This window comes from Physcomitrium patens, chromosome 25, assembly GCF_059467195.1.
Source record: "Physcomitrium patens ecotype Gransden chromosome 25, ASM5946719v1, whole genome shotgun sequence".
Classification (NCBI taxonomy): Eukaryota; Viridiplantae; Streptophyta; class Bryopsida; order Funariales; family Funariaceae; genus Physcomitrium; species Physcomitrium patens.
Window position 1 is genome coordinate 9,259,038 of NC_143434.1, and position 21,327 is coordinate 9,280,364.

The 21,327-nt window shown below is 33.0% G+C and overlaps 2 protein-coding genes across 23 annotated transcripts; one reads left to right on the plus strand and one right to left on the minus strand.

The window, feature by feature from the left end:
- The first annotated feature begins 5,347 nt into the window (after nucleotides 1–5,347).
- LOC112277142 (uncharacterized) lies at nucleotides 5,348–17,425 on the plus strand. 20 transcript variants are annotated; one of them, XR_012216756.2, is made up of 35 exons: nucleotides 5,348–5,703; nucleotides 6,000–6,072; nucleotides 6,333–6,422; nucleotides 6,716–6,836; nucleotides 7,034–7,187; nucleotides 7,325–7,575; nucleotides 7,753–7,846; nucleotides 7,949–8,076; nucleotides 8,233–8,348; nucleotides 8,669–8,756; nucleotides 8,901–9,032; nucleotides 9,303–9,467; nucleotides 9,630–9,688; nucleotides 9,838–9,936; nucleotides 10,121–10,173; nucleotides 10,426–10,480; nucleotides 10,650–10,788; nucleotides 10,896–10,973; nucleotides 11,126–11,209; nucleotides 11,344–11,571; nucleotides 11,734–11,853; nucleotides 12,050–12,136; nucleotides 12,295–12,435; nucleotides 12,589–12,808; nucleotides 13,010–13,106; nucleotides 13,236–13,520; nucleotides 13,829–14,039; nucleotides 14,269–14,394; nucleotides 14,494–14,798; nucleotides 15,091–15,228; nucleotides 15,407–15,566; nucleotides 15,758–15,982; nucleotides 16,132–16,275; nucleotides 16,725–16,911; nucleotides 17,102–17,425. XR_012216756.2 is itself a non-coding variant. In XM_073531320.2 (35 exons), exons 1-35 carry the CDS (start codon nucleotides 5,649–5,651, stop codon nucleotides 17,169–17,171), a joined length of 4,770 nt encoding a protein of 1,589 aa, XP_073387421.1. In that variant the 5' UTR covers nucleotides 5,348–5,648; the 3' UTR covers nucleotides 17,172–17,425. The 20 variants fall into 20 exon arrangements, 18 of the variants coding, with proteins under 18 accessions (XP_073387421.1, XP_090103848.1, XP_073387422.1 ...); XM_073531320.2 differs by having other exon boundaries at nucleotides 16,733–16,911; XM_090247722.1 differs by having other exon boundaries at nucleotides 15,464–15,566; nucleotides 16,733–16,911.
- A 145-nt stretch (nucleotides 17,426–17,570) lies between these two features.
- On the minus strand, nucleotides 17,571–21,276 carry LOC112277098 (bifunctional aspartokinase/homoserine dehydrogenase 1, chloroplastic). Of its 3 annotated transcripts, none has more exons than XM_024509053.3 (10): nucleotides 21,020–21,276; nucleotides 20,433–20,532; nucleotides 20,065–20,151; nucleotides 19,818–19,900; nucleotides 19,333–19,555; nucleotides 19,008–19,153; nucleotides 18,670–18,805; nucleotides 18,419–18,502; nucleotides 18,236–18,328; nucleotides 17,571–18,097 (listed from the first exon to the last, which is right to left on the minus strand). In XM_024509053.3, exons 2-10 carry the CDS (start codon nucleotides 20,448–20,450, stop codon nucleotides 17,852–17,854), a joined length of 1,116 nt encoding a protein of 371 aa, XP_024364821.1. In that variant the 5' UTR covers nucleotides 20,451–20,532; nucleotides 21,020–21,276; the 3' UTR covers nucleotides 17,571–17,851. The 3 variants fall into 3 exon arrangements, with proteins under 3 accessions (XP_024364821.1, XP_024364820.1, XP_024364822.1); XM_024509052.3 differs by having other exon boundaries at nucleotides 20,958–21,261; XM_024509054.3 differs by lacking the exon at nucleotides 21,020–21,276 and adding an exon at nucleotides 20,832–20,969.
- Between the last annotated feature and the right edge of the window lie 51 nt (nucleotides 21,277–21,327).

The window sequence follows — 21,327 nt, forward strand, 5'->3', positions numbered from 1 at the left end:
AACTTTAATATAAAATATGCAAGAAAATAATATATTTATAATATATAAAAGAAATTCATATTTAAATAAAGTTAAAAAAATAAAATAAGATATTATGATGCATTATTAAATTTAAAAAGATTAGTTTAAAAAAATAGATCTTTTTGATAAATTTAATACAAGATCTTATATTTTTTTTAAATAAAATACTTAAGCTATTATATAAAAATTCAATGAATATAAATGTATTTGTAATTTATAGAGTCATTTTTTTAATATCATAAGACTATATGTATTAGATTATATCTTTATAATAATATAATAAAAAATATAATAAAAATTCATTTCTTATTATTTAAAAATATTATATAATATGTTGTTTTGATTGAAAATGTATCAATCACTTGATTGAGGAAGATAATCTGGAAATTGAAAAAAATAAAGGTCTTAAAAACTATAAAATAATTCTAAATAAATCTCAATTAAAACATAAAAATCCTAATTAATTCTTAATTAATTCTAAATAAATTATAAAAAATTAAATAAACTATAAAAAACTATTAAAACTAGAAATTATAAATTATAGAAAAATATTTTTTAAAAAAATAAAAAAATAAAAAACTTTAAAAATATTAAATGATCGTAAGTAAATCCTAAATAAATTCCAAAAGAAAATTTAAAAATTCCTAATTAGATCATAAATAAGAATTAATTAAGTCCTAAATAAATCCTAATTAAATTCCTATAATAATCTTAAAATTTTAATAACTACTAATTGAACCATTGACCTTGGCTAATATTTTTTTTCAAAGTTCAATTTTCAAGCAAATATTAAGCATATAAAGTTTGAAAAAAATTAAACTAAATAATTAGATAAAAAAAGTTCTTCATTTCTTTGGATGTCAATTATCTTTCTTCTTAAGTCTTGATGTTGATCTTTTAGCAACAATACCTTCTTATTGACAAGTTACATTGTTTTCCAAGTTAACAAAAAAATTGAAAACTAAGATTTATATACTCTCACAAAATTTTTCTTCAATCAAATTAGTAGATTGTTTAAAATCACAAAACTTTTATAAATTTTAAAAATAAAATACTTGAGACCTTAATCTAATCAAATTCCAATAGTCTTTATTCTAATCATTCAATTAATCTTAAATTCTCAAATCACATTTAAGACCAACATAGTTACAAATTCAAAAAATTTCACTCATCTATCTACTATAATATTTATAATTTTTTTAAAAATTTAAAAATTTCTTTTAATTACTCAAAATCTAAAATTACTAAAAACTTCTTTAACTTTGAAAAGTTCTTGATGTTAAATATCTTATTTTAATTATTCAAAAAAATTAGGTTTTTTATAATAATCTAATTTTATTATTCATTAAGCTTCTTTGTAAAAATAATAATGATAAAAAATATTTTTATAAATATATGCAATTCTAATATTTAATAAAATTAACTTCTTTTAATTTCGAATTGAAGATCTTTGCCACAATTTCATTATTTTAATTATAATTTAATACCAATTTTTATAAAATCAATATATTATTAATAAAAAATTCAAATATATATTTTAAAATTCTATACTAATTCTAAAGTTTATACAATTAAATTTAATTATTTATAATATTAATTTGATATTTAAATCATTATATCTTATTATGATAAATAAAACAATTATAGAATTTAAATTCTATTAAGTACATATTATATTATATTATGTAAATATATTTTTATATGTATTCATTATTAATCTATTAATATTAGATTTATATATCATATATATATATATATATATTTTTTTTTAATTTTTTTAAAAATAAAAATAAATTAAGTGTTTTCAAAAACATGACATAATTTTATAGGTTTTAATAACGTTGGAGCTATCACTTCACTTCTATTTGATTTTTTTGAAAGAAAAAATATATTCTTATTCAAATTTCTTAGTTAAAAAAAATCTTTAAAAGTCTAACTGTCACGGACATACTCATGTAAGCTACTAATTACATATAGAAATAGGTGGAAGTAAGTAAAAGTAGGTAAAAGTTAGTTAATTCTATAGTATTTAATATGGAAGCTTCTTAGAAGCTTTATAGACGCTCCTTTGAATTCATAGGTGTCTTTAATTGACTTTTTGGATTAGAAACGTGGTCAACAAGTTGGCCATGTGCCACACATGTTATTAGCTTGAAGATCAAACTAAGTATGTGGCCCACACGTAGAAAAACTTGCCTTGTAAGTCAAGGCATGTATCCTACAAAGTCAATACATATTGGAGGTCTTATAGAACGTCACCACGTAGCCCCTAATTAGATAGTATATATAGAGACAAGAGTGAAGCCTTCTTCACTCTTGTCAACTCCTTTCTTGCTTCCAGTCTAGTTTGAAGGGTCTCTAGTTTTCTTATCTTTTGGCAATAGCCATTCCAGTTTCTCTTTCAATATACATACTTGTTTATTTATATTTTGTTACCTTTCTTTGAGTGAAGGCTCACTTGTCTGAATTGCTTTTTCATCGAGTTTTTGTCCATGATATTAATTTTATGTTAATTCTTTAATTTTTAAATTATTATATAATTAATATACTTTCTATTTTTTTCTGATTTTAATTAATTATATATAATTTGTCAATAAAAAATCTGTTTATAGATATTTTTTTATTAGTATTAAAATTATATATGATAAAATCTATTTTTTAGTATTATAAAATTATTTGGTGAAAGAAAAAAAATTATATAACTTAAAGAGGTATTTAATTAAAAATATAGTAGAAAATTACTTTAAAAAATTATTATTACCTAAAGAGATAGTAGTTTAAATAATTTAGTAATAATACTATTTTTTAATAAAATAACTTTTATTTATTTTTTTGATAATATAAAAGAAAAAATAAAGTAGATTAGAAAAAATATTATTATATACAACTTGAGGTAAAAGTAAAGAATAGCTTTCAGCAAGTATTATCTAAAAAAACCATAAATTGATAGTTAAAAGAAAACAATTCAAAATTAGGATCAAAATCAGATCCTAAGGCACAAAAATACATATCTGTAGCAAATTTGTATTTCTTATTGTACAATGAAGAGCATAATTAGAAAAAAAATACAATAGGATTCTTTTAGCATAGTTTGAGTAATTTTATTTTATAATAAATTTATAAGAACTTTATAAAGTTAAGTTTTTTTTGGATGACTTTATTTTTTGTTGAATAAAAAAAACTTATGTTTTGTTAAATTAAATGAGTTTTGCAACAAATCTTTAAGTTAAAATTTGTAGATTTGTAAAAATATTTTTTTTGGATGTATATTGTGTAATTGAATTTAATTAGAGGATCAAATCAAATATAATTAAAATTCAAATAGGATCTTAGAAATTAAAAATAGAAGCTTAGATGAAATACTACTTTATATCTTTATTTCTATCTTTATCAATTCTAATTGGCCCTAACAACATGTCTAGCTCTCTCTATTTTTTTTTTTTCTCTTTCTCTCTATTTTTTTTTTTTTCTCTCTCTCTTTTGACATCTTTATTTTTTGGCCATAATTTCTAAAAATAAGTTAACTTAATTCAAATTATTTTAGAATATTTATCAAAATTCTTATCAATACATATAATCCAATAAAACCAATTGTTAATCCAATAAAAATTATCAAATATCTTACCAATATATGAAATCTAGTAAAACCAACTATTGATCGAAGCAAACTTATCAAAGTCTTTATTAATACATGAAATCTATTAAAATCAATTTTTAATCCAAATAAACTTATTAAAGTCTTTATGGACACATGCAATCTAATAAAACAAATTATTGATCCAAACTACATCTTTTCAAAGTACAAATCACCTTAACATTTTTTATCACTACATGCCTCTAAAACCTCTCAACTCAATCCAGTAGCTCTATTATCATGGATCATTAGATTGTAACTGCCACTAAGATTTAATCATAAGTATTGATTTGATATTTGAAAATAGAAGAGAATATAAGAGAACAAACAAAGATGGCAAGTTAGAGGGCAAGTAGGTTGAAAACATACTTAAGCAATGTATTTCAATTAATGAAATAAAAATTGGTCCAAATACATAAAATCAGCTAAGTAACTTTTTCAAATAAATATAATATCAAAATAGATGATTTAATATTATTACTAATTCTTCTCAATGAATTAAAATCCATGATTAAATTAAATAAATAAGATTTAATTAATTCAAATAAATTATGTAAAAATTTATTTATTGAAATAATAATTTTATTGATCTTTTTAGTTAGAAGTGGTTATACACTAGAGAATTGAATTGTTTGTCAAATTACACTAATACAAGAGACTATAGAATGTGTATACTCCTTGCTTAGGTTGCTCAAAGCATAAGTTACGCACGATATTTGGAGGTTTTATTCCCTTACTATTAAACTATATTAAAAAAATGATTAAAAAAATTATTTATTATATACTTAAACCACAATATATATTTATTTTGCAAAAGAATAGAAAATGCATCAAATATAACAAGAAGAAAATAAGAGTTTAATAATTTACTTATGCTCAATTTCTTTGTTAAGTATCAATTTATAAGTTTAATATTTAAATAATATGACATATTGTTGTGAACAGATATAATAATATATAATAATAATATGATATATAATATAATAATAATAATAATAATATATATATATATGACATATTGTTGTAAACAAATATATATATATATATATATATATATATAGAGAGAGAGAGAGAGAGAGAGAAAAAAAAAATGTTGAATAGATTCAAGCTTTTATTAAATTGACTCATCCATCCTAACCATCATGAAAAGAAAAAGAAAAAGAAAAGACATCTAGATTCATTTCTCCACTATCGGATCCAAAACCAATGAAAACCAACCACATTCAATAAGATTATCATATTCTTCATCATTGGTAGGTTAATTTAATAAAAACCTGGGTCTATTTAACATTCCCCTATATATATTATTATATGAAGATTTTTTGTCTTCTTCATTCAAACCAAGGAAAAGTTTGACTACACTATGGAAGGAAGAGAAGAGAAGAGAAAAAAAAAACAAACAAAACAAAACAAAAAAAAAAAAAAAAAAAAAAATTAATGCAAAATTAAAGTATTTTAGTAGAGGGCTTTAAAATGTTTTAGAAAGCTATCCCACTCAATTTGTAGAAACAAATACTATCAAGGGGGCCACAGTTCCCGGCCACTCTTTTAGGGGTTCTAGAGACACGCAGTGACGAGGGGATGAGAAAGATACGGACCGACGAACGCTATCCATCCAGAAGACGAATGAAGAAGTGTCGGCCGAAACCGTCTCGGCGAGGAGTTCGGTTGTTGCACTGTATCTCCCGATGAAAGCATGTCGTTCTGTCGGTGAAATTAAGGGTCCGCGTTCCGGAGAAGCGCATGCCGCTCAATGCGCTTCGGCTGGTGTTTTTTTGCTGTCCCAGGAATTGAAGCGCACAAGCAGCGCTCGGTGATTGTCAGCCTTGCAGGTTGGTGTGCCACACTCATTCGTCGATTTCACTTTACAGGCGCCAGAGTAGAACACGCCTCTGCATGCAAGCCCGGCGCAACCGCAATCGATGCATGGGTAGGGGGATTGTGTGCGTGGACATTCATCGTGAGAGGAAAAAGGAGGCGTTGAATTATCAGCATGTCGAACAAGCCCCCGTCGCCTGCTTTGGCAGGCAGACCTGGTTCTCCACAATGTGAGTTAATTGCGTGTTACATGCACTTGGGTTTAAGCAATTGGTTTACCAATTTGAGTTTTTCTGTTACCTGTGCGACGATTCCCATGTGGAGTTTTACTTTGATTTGTGGTGTTCATACTTGGTCGAAATCGAGTGGTCTGACGAGAAAGAACTAGTTCGAATCAGGTGGGTGTAGCCCTGATCAGTGCATTTCGTATGCACAATGTTGACGACATGGAAGTGAGACTTTTATTTTATTTTATTTTATTATCCTTACTTTTTAGTTTAAAAATGTGTTTGTGATCACATCTCAGTGAAAAAACCAAGCATGGAGAAGATAAAAGCGCGGATGGTGGAGTGCCGTCGCAGTTTCAAGCTCAATTTCAGGTCTATCCTCAGTCTGAACTCATGATTCTGCTGATTTTTGCATGTTAAGTCAATTTTTCTTCAAATTTTTTAAGTGCCTTGAATCTTCGAACCTATCAACCTATTCATGCTTATACATGTTCAAGCACCAGATACTAAGAATCTAGGGCTTCAGCTCTGAATCAAACAATTTGGTTGTGTGTCAACAATTGTGTATAATACCTGTGGTGAGTCTGTAACAAAATGCCGTCGTTTGACTTGATCCAATGTGCACATTGCAGTAACATGAATATGTGGGAAATTCCACTGAAATTCGTTCACATGGCCAAGCACATTGGTATTACACTCATAAACGAAATCAATCTTACCAAGTACGTCCTCAGCCTCATCCATTTGCCTTAAATCTCTTCATTCCCTCTTGATTGTACGCTCATTTATGTATTGGTGGATAAACTATGAAATGGTGATGGTGGACCATTGCTGTTATTGGTTATAATCTAGTTTAAAGCTTAGCTCTGAAGAAGGAATCGATCACCGCTGGTTGTCTATCACTATTATCTATTTTAAATGCCCAGGCCGTCTGAACCTCAGAATTGTAAGATGGATTGCCACTGATCTGATTTACGAGTTCATTTTACATTCTGAATTATTGATAAATTTGCAGAAATCATTTCCAAGTATTACCCTTAGACATGGCAGAGACGAAGCATATGAGAGTTCTGATCTTGAAGAACAATCGCTTCGCGGAGATTCCTCGCATTGCCTTTACATTTAATAAACTACAGGTAATTCTTTTATTGTAACTTTTTAATGACATGTTGTTTACGACTTTTCTAAACTAAAAGAACCATCAGTCCTGACCGTTCATGTTTTGAACGCAGTTTGCGCTCTATTATCAGTGACGTTTACAACCTTAACTTATGAACGTAATTTTTGTAGTCGTTTTTTTGTTCATTGTTTTGAATTTTTTTGCAAATGGTAGGTTCTGGACGCATCAGATAATTTCATCAAAGATATTGACATGACGCTGAGTTCTTTATCAAACATTAAAGAAATCGATTTTACGAACAATCTTCTTGTTGGATCACTACCGTGCTTCTGGTCTAATATGCCATTTCTTATCAGCATCAATGTTTGTAAGTGCTGCCACTAATGATGTCGTAGTGAATGATAGCATAGGTACGTAATTGTTTGCTATGCGTTAGAAGTTTCAGTATCGTAATCAAAGGTATAATTTTAATATTGCAGTTTCACCAATCTTTGTCTTGAGCAGCAAAAAACAAGTTAACTGCGATTCCAGCTTCAATTGAATTGGCAAAATCGCTTATGAAGCTGAATGTTAGTGAGAACGACCTAACGAGTTTGCCAGCATCACTTGGAAAGTTGAGCGAGTTGGTGGAACTGGACGTTCACATGAACCGGATGACAGCTTTGCCGTCAACCTTGGGACACCTCAAGAACATGCAGAGTTTGGAATGCATGGATAATCCATTGACCGAGCCTGGTTTGCAGCTCTACCTACAGGTTGGTTATTGTGATAAAGGTGTAGCGATTGTTCTTATGATCCAGAGTTGACTAGACTGATTACGTACCCATGATATCATTCATTATATGATATATACGTTAAATTATGTTTTGCTGGACTCAGTTTAATGTTGATTCTGCATCCCCCCCTCTCCCCTTTCCTTGCTCTTGAAGCAGGGTTTCTTTTCATACATGGGGTACCTTCGAACGCAATTTCAAGAAGAGCAACTTGAGTCCAAAGCTATAGAGAGACCTGGCGCTCAATCTGTTGGTACTAGGAAGATTGCTTCTATTGTTTTGCTTGTTTAAAATTTGACGCCTCCGGTACGAACATAATACGCGTGATCATCTACATAACTTTTTCATTGATCAGGTTCATACAAGCGATACTACACAAAAAGTGAGCTCAATAACTGGCCAGTAGCAAGGACAGGACATTCTGTCACTCAAGCCCTTAATGTCACTTACATGTTTGGAGGATTCATCAACAAATATGGGAGGGTAATGCATTAATTTGGTGTCATAGCTTGGACACATCTAAGCTGCTTAACCACTTTATAGTAATGCTCGTAATTTGACGTTGAAAAGAGAAGCAGCGTACTTGCTAGCAGATGATATGTGCTTGATTTCTGACTGTATGTATGTGTGGATTGGCAGGTTGATGAGCTGTATGGTATCAATTATTTAACTCTGATATGGGGACGACCTGTGACCAACGGAGACCCACCATCTTGTCGCGATGGGCATGCAGCTGCTTTTGATGGTACACATCGGTAATAGCAAAATGTATAACGAATATCTCAATCATGGCCGTTCTACGTTATGGAATATTTCATCATTGAATTTGATCCTTTGCATTTTTTAGAAGTTTCGGTTATGTAAAGTTCCTGAAACGTCCTATTACTTTTTGATGTTAAAGATGATTCAGTTCGTGCTTTTTTCTCAACATTTTGGATGTGGCCTTTTAAGCACGACCTCGACATCTAAACCTTCCATTCAATGCTATTGGAGAGAAAGTTAAATTCATCAGAATGTGGGATTTTTTCCATGCTCACGACATTGACTTTCGATTTTTTATTTTTTAATCAATCAGACTATTCTTCTTTGGAGGAAGAAGTGAGGAACAGAAACTGTTGAATGATTTTTATTATCTCGACCTTCGGTGTATGTCGTGGGTCAAGGTAATTACTTCTGCCACAACAGCTTAGATGCCAAGAATATTTCTATGAGACCGCAGCATTGGTTTAATTAATTTTACAATATGCAATAATCGCTTGCTCCTTAATTATGATCAATGCTATATAATACTTCTGTTATCGTGGTAGCCGTTACTGGAAGGAGCGTCGCTACATGCGAGAGAAGGTGCGAGTATGGTAGCAGTTGGAGATAAGATTATGATCTTCGGAGGACGTGGTGCCAAGCAAAGATTCAATGATCTCCACATTCTTGATGCTAAGGTCAATTTCTCTTTTATAGCCGTTGACAGAAATTGCAGCATTGCACGAAAGTGTTTTGTTGCTAATTATATGAAAGTGGATTCTCGAACTAACGTCCGCGTTGCTTTCAAGTGAAGGTGACCACCACGATTGTTCATATGAAGCTCGTCTGATATGCGAATGGATAAAACAGTACAGTAGCTAGCGACTCACTCCTTATTAATCTTCATATGATTTCGAGTGAAAGCATTTTGAGGTTATTTATTAATTAGTGGTTGTGCGTGTAAATAGACATGGACGTGGAACCCTCAGACAACAAGAGGATCGAGGCCAAACCCGCGTCAAAACGCAGCAATGGTAGTGAAAGATAACATTTTATACATTCATGGAGGAAGATCCGACTTAATTTTTGATGATATGTATGTCATGAGCACTGTTAACTTCATTTGGATCAAGGTGGTCTTCCTTTCCAATGATTTCTTTTCAAATAATTGACGTGTTGCAAACACTTGCTCTTGAAGACTGGATCGAGTTCTAATACGTCAAGTTTGTTTGAATTCTCATGTTTTCAAATGGTGATCTTTATCAGATTTTAATGATTCATCCGTATGCTCGCAGGTCAATCAAACAGGATTAGAACCAAGATATGGACACACTGCCAAAATAATGAACAATAAGTAAGATCTTCTCGTTGATTACAGTAAATGCATGTATAAGTTCTGGAGTCATTCGAAAAATACATGTGCGGTGTCGAGCTGTATTCGTGAAAATTCGGAAGGACATAATTCTGTGCGTGAGGGAATTTCAACAATTGACTGTTCGACAGGTTCTATATTGTGGGAGGTATGAGTAAAAGTGGTGCAGCAAAGACAAGTATGTTCTTTATGGGATTACCACCTGTAGACAATCTCGAGGAGATAACCAGGTACATAAAACTTCCAATTTTTTGCGTTTCATTCTCTTATTCCACTTCTATGTATGAGATTGTTTGGATTTGGAAGAGCACCTCAATCTTGTATAACCATGTCTGCATGGATTCAGCTGGCACTTCCAGTCACGTATTCTTGTCTAAACTTCCATACTAATTTAGTCACATATGACATATGCAGCCAGCAGGCAATGTTATTACCGCTTGTTGAGAGAATGCAACTTGCATACCATGGTAACATGCGCCATTCATTTGTACACTACGGTCCTTGCATTCTTATCTTACATTGCGTAAGTTAGCATTGACCTGATCTCTTGTCCAAGTTCTCATTCGTGCGGACACTTAAACAGTTTCTCTATTCTTGTAAATGTGTTAGTCTCTTGAGTTAACTATTCAATCAAACGTCGACTTCGTAACGTTGCAATTTTCTCAATAAAAGTCAAGTTAAGATTTTATCTAAATGAGGTGCTGTCACTGATTGTGCAGAGACACATAGCTGGATCGAAATAGACACCGAGCTCTCACCAAAACCCGCATCTAGGTAAATTAGTGGCGTTTGTATCATTTATTGGACTCTGAATGTACAGTACAAACCATTTTAGATCGTTAACATCAGCCCTTGAAGGTGTTCTAAAGTTCAAATAGCACGTACACCAAATGGATTTGAAATTGAAGTGTTAAAATGACAAAGGTGTTTCTTAATTATGCAGTTTTTGTTTTCATAAGGACTTGCTTCTGGTGTTACAAAACCGTGATGATTCAGAGGAACAAGTCACGGTCGAAGGCTTTGCAGATTCAGCTGTTTGGGACGTTTATTTGGAGACTGATGCTGCAACTCTTAAGCCAAAAGTATGACATTGCTCATTTACACCTACAACCATTATGGTCCACTATGTTTTTATAATTCTTATTCACCAAATTGCTGCGTTTGTTTTGAATGTGCAAAAAAAAAAAAGGTACTTCCACCAAAAAAATCCAAACCACCAGACACAAAGTCAAGTCGTGTGGCAGAATTATTGGCAGATGAAACTAAGGTACATGGTAAGCCTTTCGATTTGAAGATTCTGGACATTTTATTTGCCTTTGACTACGATTTCTTGTTCAGTCACGCTTTTTTAAGTCTCTGAGTACCCTTGGAAGAGAATATGACTCAACACACCTCGTCTTCTGCTTGGCTTGTGTAAAGCTTCGTGGACTTCCAAGATCATACCAATTCCTAACCGATGCTGATATACGCCTTCAAGACCATGTGCAAAAGTGGCAGAAACGGGTACGTTTCTCTTCAAAAAGGTACCCATATTTGATGCGGTTTTTCTGTTTGATTGAAATCCACTGAGCCTCGGATCTGAATATCATAAACAATGTGATGACATGGTAAAAGTCTTTGGCAACAATTATGAACAGTTTGAGCAACTTTATAGAGACAGGAGAGCATGGAGGATTGTGATCCAGAATGAAGCAGGAATTCCTAAGTTCCTCAGCAGCGTAATTAGACCATCGCAATTGAAATACCCTGAATTCTTCTACTGGGAGGGCCTTTGCGATTTCCTCCCAGGTTTCCTGAAGTACGAGCCTTTGGAGAATCCACTTGATTTTCCCAAATATTTGCCGTCTCCTTCAACTATTCTCCAAGTAAGTTGCAATCTTCGATGTCTAGGTTAAAACTAACAAACAATTGCAATACTAGTAATGTTTGATTGCAGAACTTTGTGTAGATTTTTGCAGTAATAATTCTTTGTCTTGTTCATTCTGGAATACTCAGTTAAGTTTGTGCTTGTGCTTTTGATATGACAGTGGGCAAAGGCAGATTCATTTGACTTCGCAACAGTGATGGTTTCATTACTTCTGGGCGTTGGGTATAATGCAATGTGTGTGTGTGGTTATGCACCCATAGATATCACCACATGCAATGAGGTTAGAAATTGATCGAATCCACATACTTAATCTTTCTAGATATATTTATTTAGTAATTTATTGTGTTCTTCATAATGTCAGATATGATTGATGTCATTCAAAATGGTAATTAAAAATTAATTAATTAATTTAAATTATCATATAAATTAAGAATTGACATCGTTTTTAAGCTTTTGTGTGTACCTGTTGATTATAGAAAAATACCAAGTTTGATATTAGCAAATTAGCTCCACCCCCAAAGAAAATTGAAGCAATCACAAAACTTGGTCACCATGATAAACATGTAAAATCATTTTACTTGTGCAAATACGTGCTGGATGTGGTGTTTCTTCAGCAAAAAATATGCTGTACATGAAATTTGATATAATATTTTTTTTTCTATTTTTTAAACTCAAGAGTATAAATATGAAAACTTCTCAACATTTTTTGTTCTGTATACAGGTCTCTTTGGCTGATGTACCCAAAAAGTACGACATTATCGTACAACCCATTTTCAATGCAATGTACTTGGAAAAGAAAAGAATGGAGCAAAATTTACTGAGACAAAAATTTGTAGCTGATTTTAATGACACTAATTTGGAGGTGATTCTTAAAACATCATAGATTAGTTTTTTTTCACTGTTCTTAATGTTAGAATATTGCAATTATTATTCTTCTTCTTCTTATTATTATTTTATTATATGGTTCAGAAAGTTGAATTTCAAGAATTTACTATTGATATTGTAATGAATATAGCCATTGATTGATGGACAAACGGATAATGGGGATTTGCTAATAAGCTTCTTAGAAAAGAATGCATACTTGCCAATCAAAGAAAATGAGATCAACGAGACGAATCCAGTGGTCCATGCTCCACTTTTGGATCCTTTGGATACCCAACGATTGCATTGTTGGATCATAATATTTAAGGGTGACCGAGAAATGGCAGATACCTTTTATTTGGAGCCCACAACTGGTATTGTGATGAAGATAATTTGTGTTTTTGTTTTCAATATATATATATATATATATATATATTTATATGCGTATGTGTATGTGTGCATCTTTATACATATATATATACAAAATAAATAAAAGAAGTATGTCAAAGTGTGTTTATTCTTATTTTTAATTGAATAAGTCATATTTATGAAGATTTGTACTGAACTGTTATTAGGTAGAAAATATGCTTTAGACAAGTCACCATATCAAGGTGTTGAATTTGCATGGAATCATACCAACTTGTGGGCAAATATGCAAATTAGTTCAACAAGGTGGCTTTCAAGTCTTTGTAATAAATTTCTATTATTTGATTCAAAACTATCTAAAACATAAATAAATTTTAAAAACCATCATGGATAAGTAATTTAGATTTTATGCAACACATGGTTTGTTGGTTTTAGAAAAGGCATTGGAGATATATCATGGGATTTGAAGAATATAAACTTATGGGAGCCGGTATTAGATGAGGCAACACAGTATGTTGAAGATCCTGCAATAGATCCTACTATTGCTTTTGGAAAAAAATCAGAGGAAGAGCATGAAATAGAACAAAGTACCCCTTCCAAAAAAACTAAGGATTTCATAATCAAAAAGAATATATATGGTGACATTGCTAGTTATCATTGGTTTCATGGTGTTTCATGGATTCCTAAACTTGAAATTCCGGTAGACAATTATGTAAAGAGGTTGGATACTTTTACTCATTTATGTGTACTTCTTTTTTTGGAATTGATTTACTAAAAATCTAATAATCTAAAAGTGTTATATAACTTGGTGATTAAGTTTAAGATTAATCTCTATTTCATTTTTATGTTTTTTTATGTTTTCTTTTTTTCTTTAATTATGAATGTATTACATTTTTATTTTTGTTTTTACAATAGGATACTAATAAGAAAACCATATATTTTTAACATAAATATTTATACATGTACATAGAGTGAATTTTTTTTTATTATAAATCATCTTTAAACAATCCAAAACCTTAAATCAAAAGGTGTCCAAAAGGTTGCAAAAAGACATTATATGACCATTGCGCACACATCATGTTTGCTTTTTATGGAAATTACATGCGTTGGGATGGACTCATAGAACGCTTAGTCTACTATGAAGACCACAACTACAAAGACTTAATTGAATGTCATGATTTCTATGAACGTCGAAAAGATATGCTCAAAAAGAGAGTATACTTCATCAAACAAATGAAAGTAATATATTTCGATTCAACAACATATCTCTTTTTTAAAATTTTTCTATTTTTTTATTTTAATTTTAATTTTCAATCACCAATTCCTTTATGAAAGTAATTTGCTTTCAACATGGTTTTATATTCCTTCATACACACATGCATATATATATATATACAAATTGAACTTTAAAATTTTATATATACACATTCTCAAATCCAATTTTGATAGCACCTTTCTTCATGTTAAGGTTATGGAGGTCTTTGGACCCGGAACAACATCCGGCATAAAAATAATAAATATCATTGAAGGGACATCTCGTAGCTTTGAATATTATCCACAAGCTCGCATTGACGGGCTTCAAACACGAGAAGAGGTGAACATTATCCATTCTCAAACCTCTAAATTCTTTGGTATTTTTCTTTTCTAAATCAAATAAGCAAAATAAAAAAAATGGTAATTAAGATGAGTGTAGGTGGTAGGAAGGATGGTGAAGGAGACATTTGAGCACAAGGAAAGTGGCATGGTGTATCGAAGTGTGGTGTACGCTCTACCATCACTACCCATTGCAAATGAAAGCTTGCCGGATTCTACCACACAAAGCTTTGATCCATCACTTGTAGATAGAACAACCAAGGGAAGTGACTCGGTGGAGAGAGGTAGCATGACCCAGGGGAGTGTGTGTCGTGGAAGTGTGGTTAGCAAGCGGTCAAGTATGCAAGACCGCAAGTCCACTCAAGCCACTCCTACCAAGCGAAGGACAAGCAAATCAAAAATTTGGTACTTATATATTTCATAATACGTATCCTTCCATCCACCTAGTCATACTACATACATATATATATATATAAAGAAAATGCAACCAATGTTGGTCTAAAGGTTTTTTAAAGGTTGATAGAAAAATTGGTGAAAAATCACTTACATTTGATATATAAGGGTGGAGGATGGCTTATCCAAATTGTTGTATGAATAAAATCCAAAATACAAAATACATACATGAATGTCAATTCATGTGGTATTTTGGATCAACATTTGAATTATAAAGCATTCTTTTTCTTTTGTGGATGGAAAGTGTGAAACGAGGCAAAGCACAGCCTTCAATTGCAGAAAGGCTTCAAAGACTTCAAGAGAAAAAAAACAACCAAGCTTCCAGTGTTTGTTGCGGAATTGTATCAGATCAATTGCTACCAATCGTGAAAATAACTCAAAAGTAATAAATAACTTCAAAACAGACATGTAAACATGTTTGTTTTCAAGATTTTGTGCATGTTGTTGCCAAAATTTTTGAAGATCATAATAGGAGTGCATATATTTTCTAAAATAAGTAAAAAATAAATTAATCATGTAAATATTTGTAGACATTAACCACATTCCATTTCATTTCTCAGATATGGATTTAGAAATGATGTAAATCCTTCTGACAATATTGCAAAGAAAGTCTTCAGGATCTCTCTACAGCAGATTAGAGTAGATTACCATTTTGTGCATGGCCGTATCACCAATAACACCAAAGTTTATGAAAAAGATGGTTCATATTCATCAATGCATGTATGCAATATGTTCATTTTTCAATGCACGTACAATAATATTTGATTATTACAAACGAAATTATTGCTTCATTCATATTCCAAAATAAAAATCACTCTAAAATATGTTAATAATTTCTAAAACATAAACATATATATATATATATATATATATATATACATACATGATTTACTCTTAAAAAATATTTGTAGGTTGATCCATTTTTAGAAAAGATGGGAGGTTTTGCACAAATTGATGAGTACCATCACCTTCAAATAGCTGAAAAGGAAAGCATCCAAGGAGTACGAGAAGCGGAGCAAGATGTGATAGAATTATTGGAACAACGAGCTCGAGAAGAACAATGCATTGTACTAATGACACCTTTCTCGGACATTGCCCAAATGAAGAAAGACGATCTAGTTGAAGAAGTATCCAAAGTACTTTTTAGCATAAATCCCACTCATTAAAAATTATAATTTCCTATCATGTGGAATTGCAATTCATTCCTTCCCAATTAGCTTATTATCTATTGTCATTTGATATTCTAATGATTAATTTTAAATGTTGTTGTTGTTTTTAATGATAGGTTGAAACAGATTATTTATCACCACATTTCCCTGTTGGTATTAAACCAAGGCAGCATCTATCTCGTCCACAAATGTTGATTGTTAGAGAAAATTGCATACGTGCATTGAGGGATAAACATGTAGCACGTGCAGCTATTATCCAAGTAAGCACAAATATATATATATATATATATATATAAATAAGGGTGTGTGTGTGTGTCAGCTATTATCCAAGTAAGCACAAATATATATATATATATATATATATAAAAATAAGGGTGTGTGTGTGTGTGATTCTTTTGGTGTATTTTTTTTATTTATCACAAAACCAAAATCTGCAATTGATTGAACCAATTCAAAAAGTGGGTTTCTTTGGATGTTAAAATAATTATATAATAAAATTATTTAATAAGTGTCTTAGTACCAAGAATTAACAAGTGAATTGAGCATGTAAGCTTTTTGAAAAGAAACATCCTGATTATATACATTATTATGGTTTTATCTTTCAAAACTTCGAAAGAACCACTCCGATTACTTATGAAATATGCTTTATATATATATCCACTGTAAACCGATGGCTTGTTTCAATTTTTATTTTAAAAACCATCAAAAGAATTGCAGGCACGCTATGAAGAAGAAACATCAGCACTTGCAAAGGCACGAGCAAATTATGAACGAGATAGAGAAGGTATGACAGTTGCCGAAGAAGAAGAATATGAGAAGTCTTGTGAACAAGCCATATTTCGTATCCGCATCTTAGAAGAACGCCATGCTTATCATGAAGAACAATCACTGAAAAGGTAAAGATTATTGCTTTAAAAAAAACATTTCCTATCAATCATGCTTACTTGCATTAAAATATATGTGCAGAAATTCATCAAAATATTTGAAAATAAATAAATAAAAAAATAGAATATCCAAATTTAAATTATGGAGAAAGTGTGAAAGAAGAAAGTGTAACTCATTTGAATTTGTTCTTAAAATTTCCAGGTATGCCGAGATGAATGAGAAGTTGAAGAATGATGAACGTCTCGCTGACCTTTACACATCAGAAGATTAATTGTTATCACAAAAAAATTGGAGGAAAGAATCTGACTGAAAGGATTACTAAATGGCCTTTTTTTTTACTTGCATATTGCATGAATAAAGTGCCCAATTTTGATAGATTGCCATAACTGAGCTTCTGAGAAAGACTTTTCGAAATTTTCAAGACTTCAGTTGTACCCGAAGTAAACATGTGAACGTTTTTGTACTAACCGTGTTGAGCATAATTTTTTTGTTATGTTGATTGTGTGCATGGGCACATGGTGACAATTCTGTGGTCCTTTGAAATTTCTCAAGAGTATTTCACACTGTCCTCTCATTCAATAAAGATAATTTAATAATACAAAGTTATTACAAATAATATGTTTACTCGTTTCATCACATGAGTAATCGTAATCAACATACAAAGATAATGTGCATGTGCTGGCATGAGAAAGTTGCCACCAGCAATAGCAACGAAGTATAATAATTCCCACAAGAAGATAAACTAACACTTTGAGCTGCTCACACAAGCTCAGCGAAGGTTCCCATAACCTAAAACATAGTAGGCACCGTAAAGATATCTCCCATGTGATAACTAGAGAGCCTGCACTCCTTGGTAATTGATGCCAAACACGAAAAAACAAAAAAATATAGGTAAGAACTCGCGAAATCAGAACTGCACTCAAACTCGTACAAAATTGACGTGGATGCTACCTACGAAGGCGCACCCAAGTAGAAAGCGACCCTTAGAAGATCGCTGAATACACCAGCGGCCGTAACTTCTGGACCAGCACCTGGACCCCTCACAATAAGAGGTTGTCTCAAGTATCTTGACGTCGTGAAGGAGACCAGGTTGTCAGAACCAGAGAGTTGAGCCAAAGCATTCGATTTTGGGAAGCTTTGCAGCTCTACTCTTCCTTCATTGGTCTTCACGTCGACTACACCAACATACCGCAAAACCTGCAAGGAGGCCGAAGGTATCAAGCACCAAAATGAAAAATCTAGATCTTCTACACAATCACAACACATAACTGCATCCTGTTTAAACAAGCATAAAAATAAATAAATAAATAAATAAAACGTAGAAGCTCGACCCACCTCTCCAGATACTTCAGCACCTTTTCTTCGCAACTCCATCTCCTCGTCAAAGTTTGGAAGCTCATTCAAGAATTCGTCACTAGACGTTAACCCCTGGCAGACACACACAAAAGACATGTATTGTCACATGTGCATGACAAAGGGCAAGCTTAATTTGAAAGAATTTGTAAAGAGTACAATTACCTGAAGTGGTTCTGGGACCAGGCTTTGAACCTTGACATCATCAAGCTCCAACTGCAGCCCGCACTCTCGAGCAAGAATGACAACCTGAATCGTTCAAACATGATTAGGTCACTTCAATAGGAAGCAAAGAATTATATCGTTTTCAATGAGCAATACTGAATGGCATTGCAGCTGATGTACTCGCCTGAACATTCTAAATGCATGATCTGCAAAGTAAATACACTCGAGCAATAGTAACATTATAAACGTACCTTTCGAGCAACGTCCATGCCAGAGAGGTCATCTCTAGGATCAGGCTCAGTGTATCCAGATGCCTTAGCTTCAGATACAATCTGACTGAAAGACTTTTCACCGTTGAAGTTGTTGAAGATATAGCTCAGTGTGCCGCTGCATTAACAGAATCCACAATAAGTCCCCAAGCAGTCCACGGAAAAAAGTAAAGAGAGAAGAAAAACGAATAACCCAGGACTTAACACATTACATCTTCGATGTTTTGATTACGAGAGAGCTGCAACCTGAAACCTGAAACTTTTTCATTTCTAGTTGTGAATTCAGGATGACAAATGTTCTAGCGCGCCTGATCACTAACCTGAAAACACCTTCCACCTTCACAATTTTGTCCCCAGTTTCAACGAGACTACGCAGGGTGCTGATAATGGGCAGCCCCGCCCCTACAGTGGCCTCGTAGAAATAATGTATGCGTGATTTTCGCTGCAGCTCTCTTATTCGCTTATACTGCGACAACACATACCATGCATAATGTCTATTGTCAACTCGCTGGGATTGCAGCATAATACAGCCAATAAGCAACCGCTCATAATTTATGAGTGAGGAACTAACTTATCCAAACAATAAACTAGGTCTTTACATACTAGCGAAAACAGTGAACTTGCTGAATACAGACGAGGATGCACCTGATCAAAAGCACCTGAATTAGCTTTTTTGTTAGGAGTCACGACATGGATACCCTTGTTGATCCACTCATAGTACATCTGAGAAACTTGAGCACTTGCGGTGCAATCTATAATTACAGGATTAGGGAAATCCTGGCTCTCAAAATGTGCTGTGAACTTTGACATGTCTGATGCTACCGCATGCGTGTGAAGCAACTCTTCCCATTTTGACAATTCTAGACCTCTGCAAAGACTTGGTATCTCAGCAAAACACTTGGATAAAGTGCTGACAAAATCTACTATGGAAGCTCAGAGTACTGAAACAAGCAGATTGAATGTATGCCAAGTTCTCACGTTTGAGCCTCGACTCAACAAGTATGTCATTGCATTACATTTCTTCAGTTTCATATGGGTTATTTCTCTATATTCAAACTTGAGGGATAGTGGAACAGTGTAGGCATCAATTCAAAACCAATACATCGTGACAAATACTACAGCATACTCACGTGTGATCAAGATACATCTTCTTCGAGTTCATAATTCCCATGACGCGCAGGTCGATTTCGAACTCCTTCTTCAGCGTTGCCACCTAAGAATAACCGACGGACTAGGTCACTCACAGTAAACCAACGGAGGACAACGTGTTCAGGGTACATTGACTCATCTGTGACGTCCATTTCCGGAGCTGTAGACGATGAGGGACGAAATGACGGATTTAAAGCAACGTACTAATGGACGAAGGGGTAGTGATACCTGATTAACGAATTGGTCTAGAAGAGTCTTCCCAATCAGGCCGGGACCAACAATGCCAATCGCCAATGGTGTATTCGAAACATTACCCTAATTCCACACAATCAAATAGTTAGTCAAAGTCTGGTAGTCATTCGGATCAACAACACTAGCATCCGATCAATATTTTACAGGCTCAGTAGAGCATCAGATTTATAAACGCCCCTGCAACGAGTTTAGAAGAAACCCACAATTGCATTGCATCTAAATTTCTTACCGCTGTGATACACGCCAGAAGCAACAGATTCAACATCCCAGAAACTAACCGATTAGGCCACCTAAACTAAATTTTCACGCGGACATTTCCATCTCAAAGTTTATTTCAGACTCACCTCAAAAGATCCCGCCATAGGAACAAGCTCCGTTAAATCAATGCCACCCACAGATTCAAGACAAATGCAAGTACGCCGCAATCAATGCACAAAACTTCACCTGCCAGCACGTCACCACATTATTCCAGCTGCCTTCTGCGGAATGGACCAATGTACACTGTGAAGCCTCTAGCTTAGCAAAGAAGAGACAATTACGCCAACACAAACACCAGTACAAACCCTTCGACACACCCGACAATGAAGAACATGCACATTAGAACCACAACGTATTGAGACAACAGATTTCCCCTCGAAACAAGACAAATGCTCCTTCATCGAAAAACACACAGAACATTCTCACTCGATCACCAAAAGTAAGGCATGAGTTACAATAAATGAATTCATCATCTGATTTACAACCTCATGAAACAACTCCCTGTATTCGACCTTTCGGAAGTCACCGTAAGCTCGATCCCGCTGGACAGACACGAAACCCTAACACTTCCTACCTCAAAAACCATTTCCTCCCAGAGCGAACCCACTTACCGCGGAGCAACAGACTTTGAACACTCCAACAATGCTACTACGGCTACGAATTCAGAGCCAACCTCGAGTTGAAGAATCGAATTGAGCTTTCAAAACTCCGAAAGATTCCTGCCGTCGAACTGGACGTTACCACAGAACCACTTGGCTGCTCACGGTGACAATGTCCAATCCCCGATAATAAGAAAATTCATAGATTTCATTAGTCTAGGAGTTGGCTTGAAAAGTTGCAAGCATGGAGTTGCCAGATGAATGAACAACACGAATGATTGATTCCTGTGAGGAATCTGTCCGAGAGTCACACCTTCGAGTTTCTACATGTGAATTGTGACATGTTGCGTTTTCATTCCTTCACATGGGTATTTCACAAAAG

Bases quoted from the DNA above. Each gene is read 5' to 3' on its own strand.
- LOC112277142 (XM_073531320.2), top strand. From the start codon at position 5,649: ATGTCGAACAAGCCCCCGTCGCCTGCTTTGGCAGGCAGACCTGGTTCT. The intron at 11,210-11,343 runs GTACGTTTCTCT...AATTATGAACAG, and splicing joins TGCAAAAGTGGCAGAAACGG to TTTGAGCAACTTTATAGAGA. The intron at 15,567-15,757 runs GTATGCAATATG...AAATATTTGTAG, and splicing joins GTTCATATTCATCAATGCAT to GTTGATCCATTTTTAGAAAA.
- LOC112277098 (XM_024509053.3), bottom strand. The intron at 19,901-20,064 runs GTATCACTACCC...GGTTATTCTTAG, and splicing joins TAGACCAATTCGTTAATCAG to GTGGCAACGCTGAAGAAGGA. The intron at 18,503-18,669 runs GTACGTTTATAA...TGAACGATTCAG, and splicing joins GCATGGACGTTGCTCGAAAG to GTTGTCATTCTTGCTCGAGA.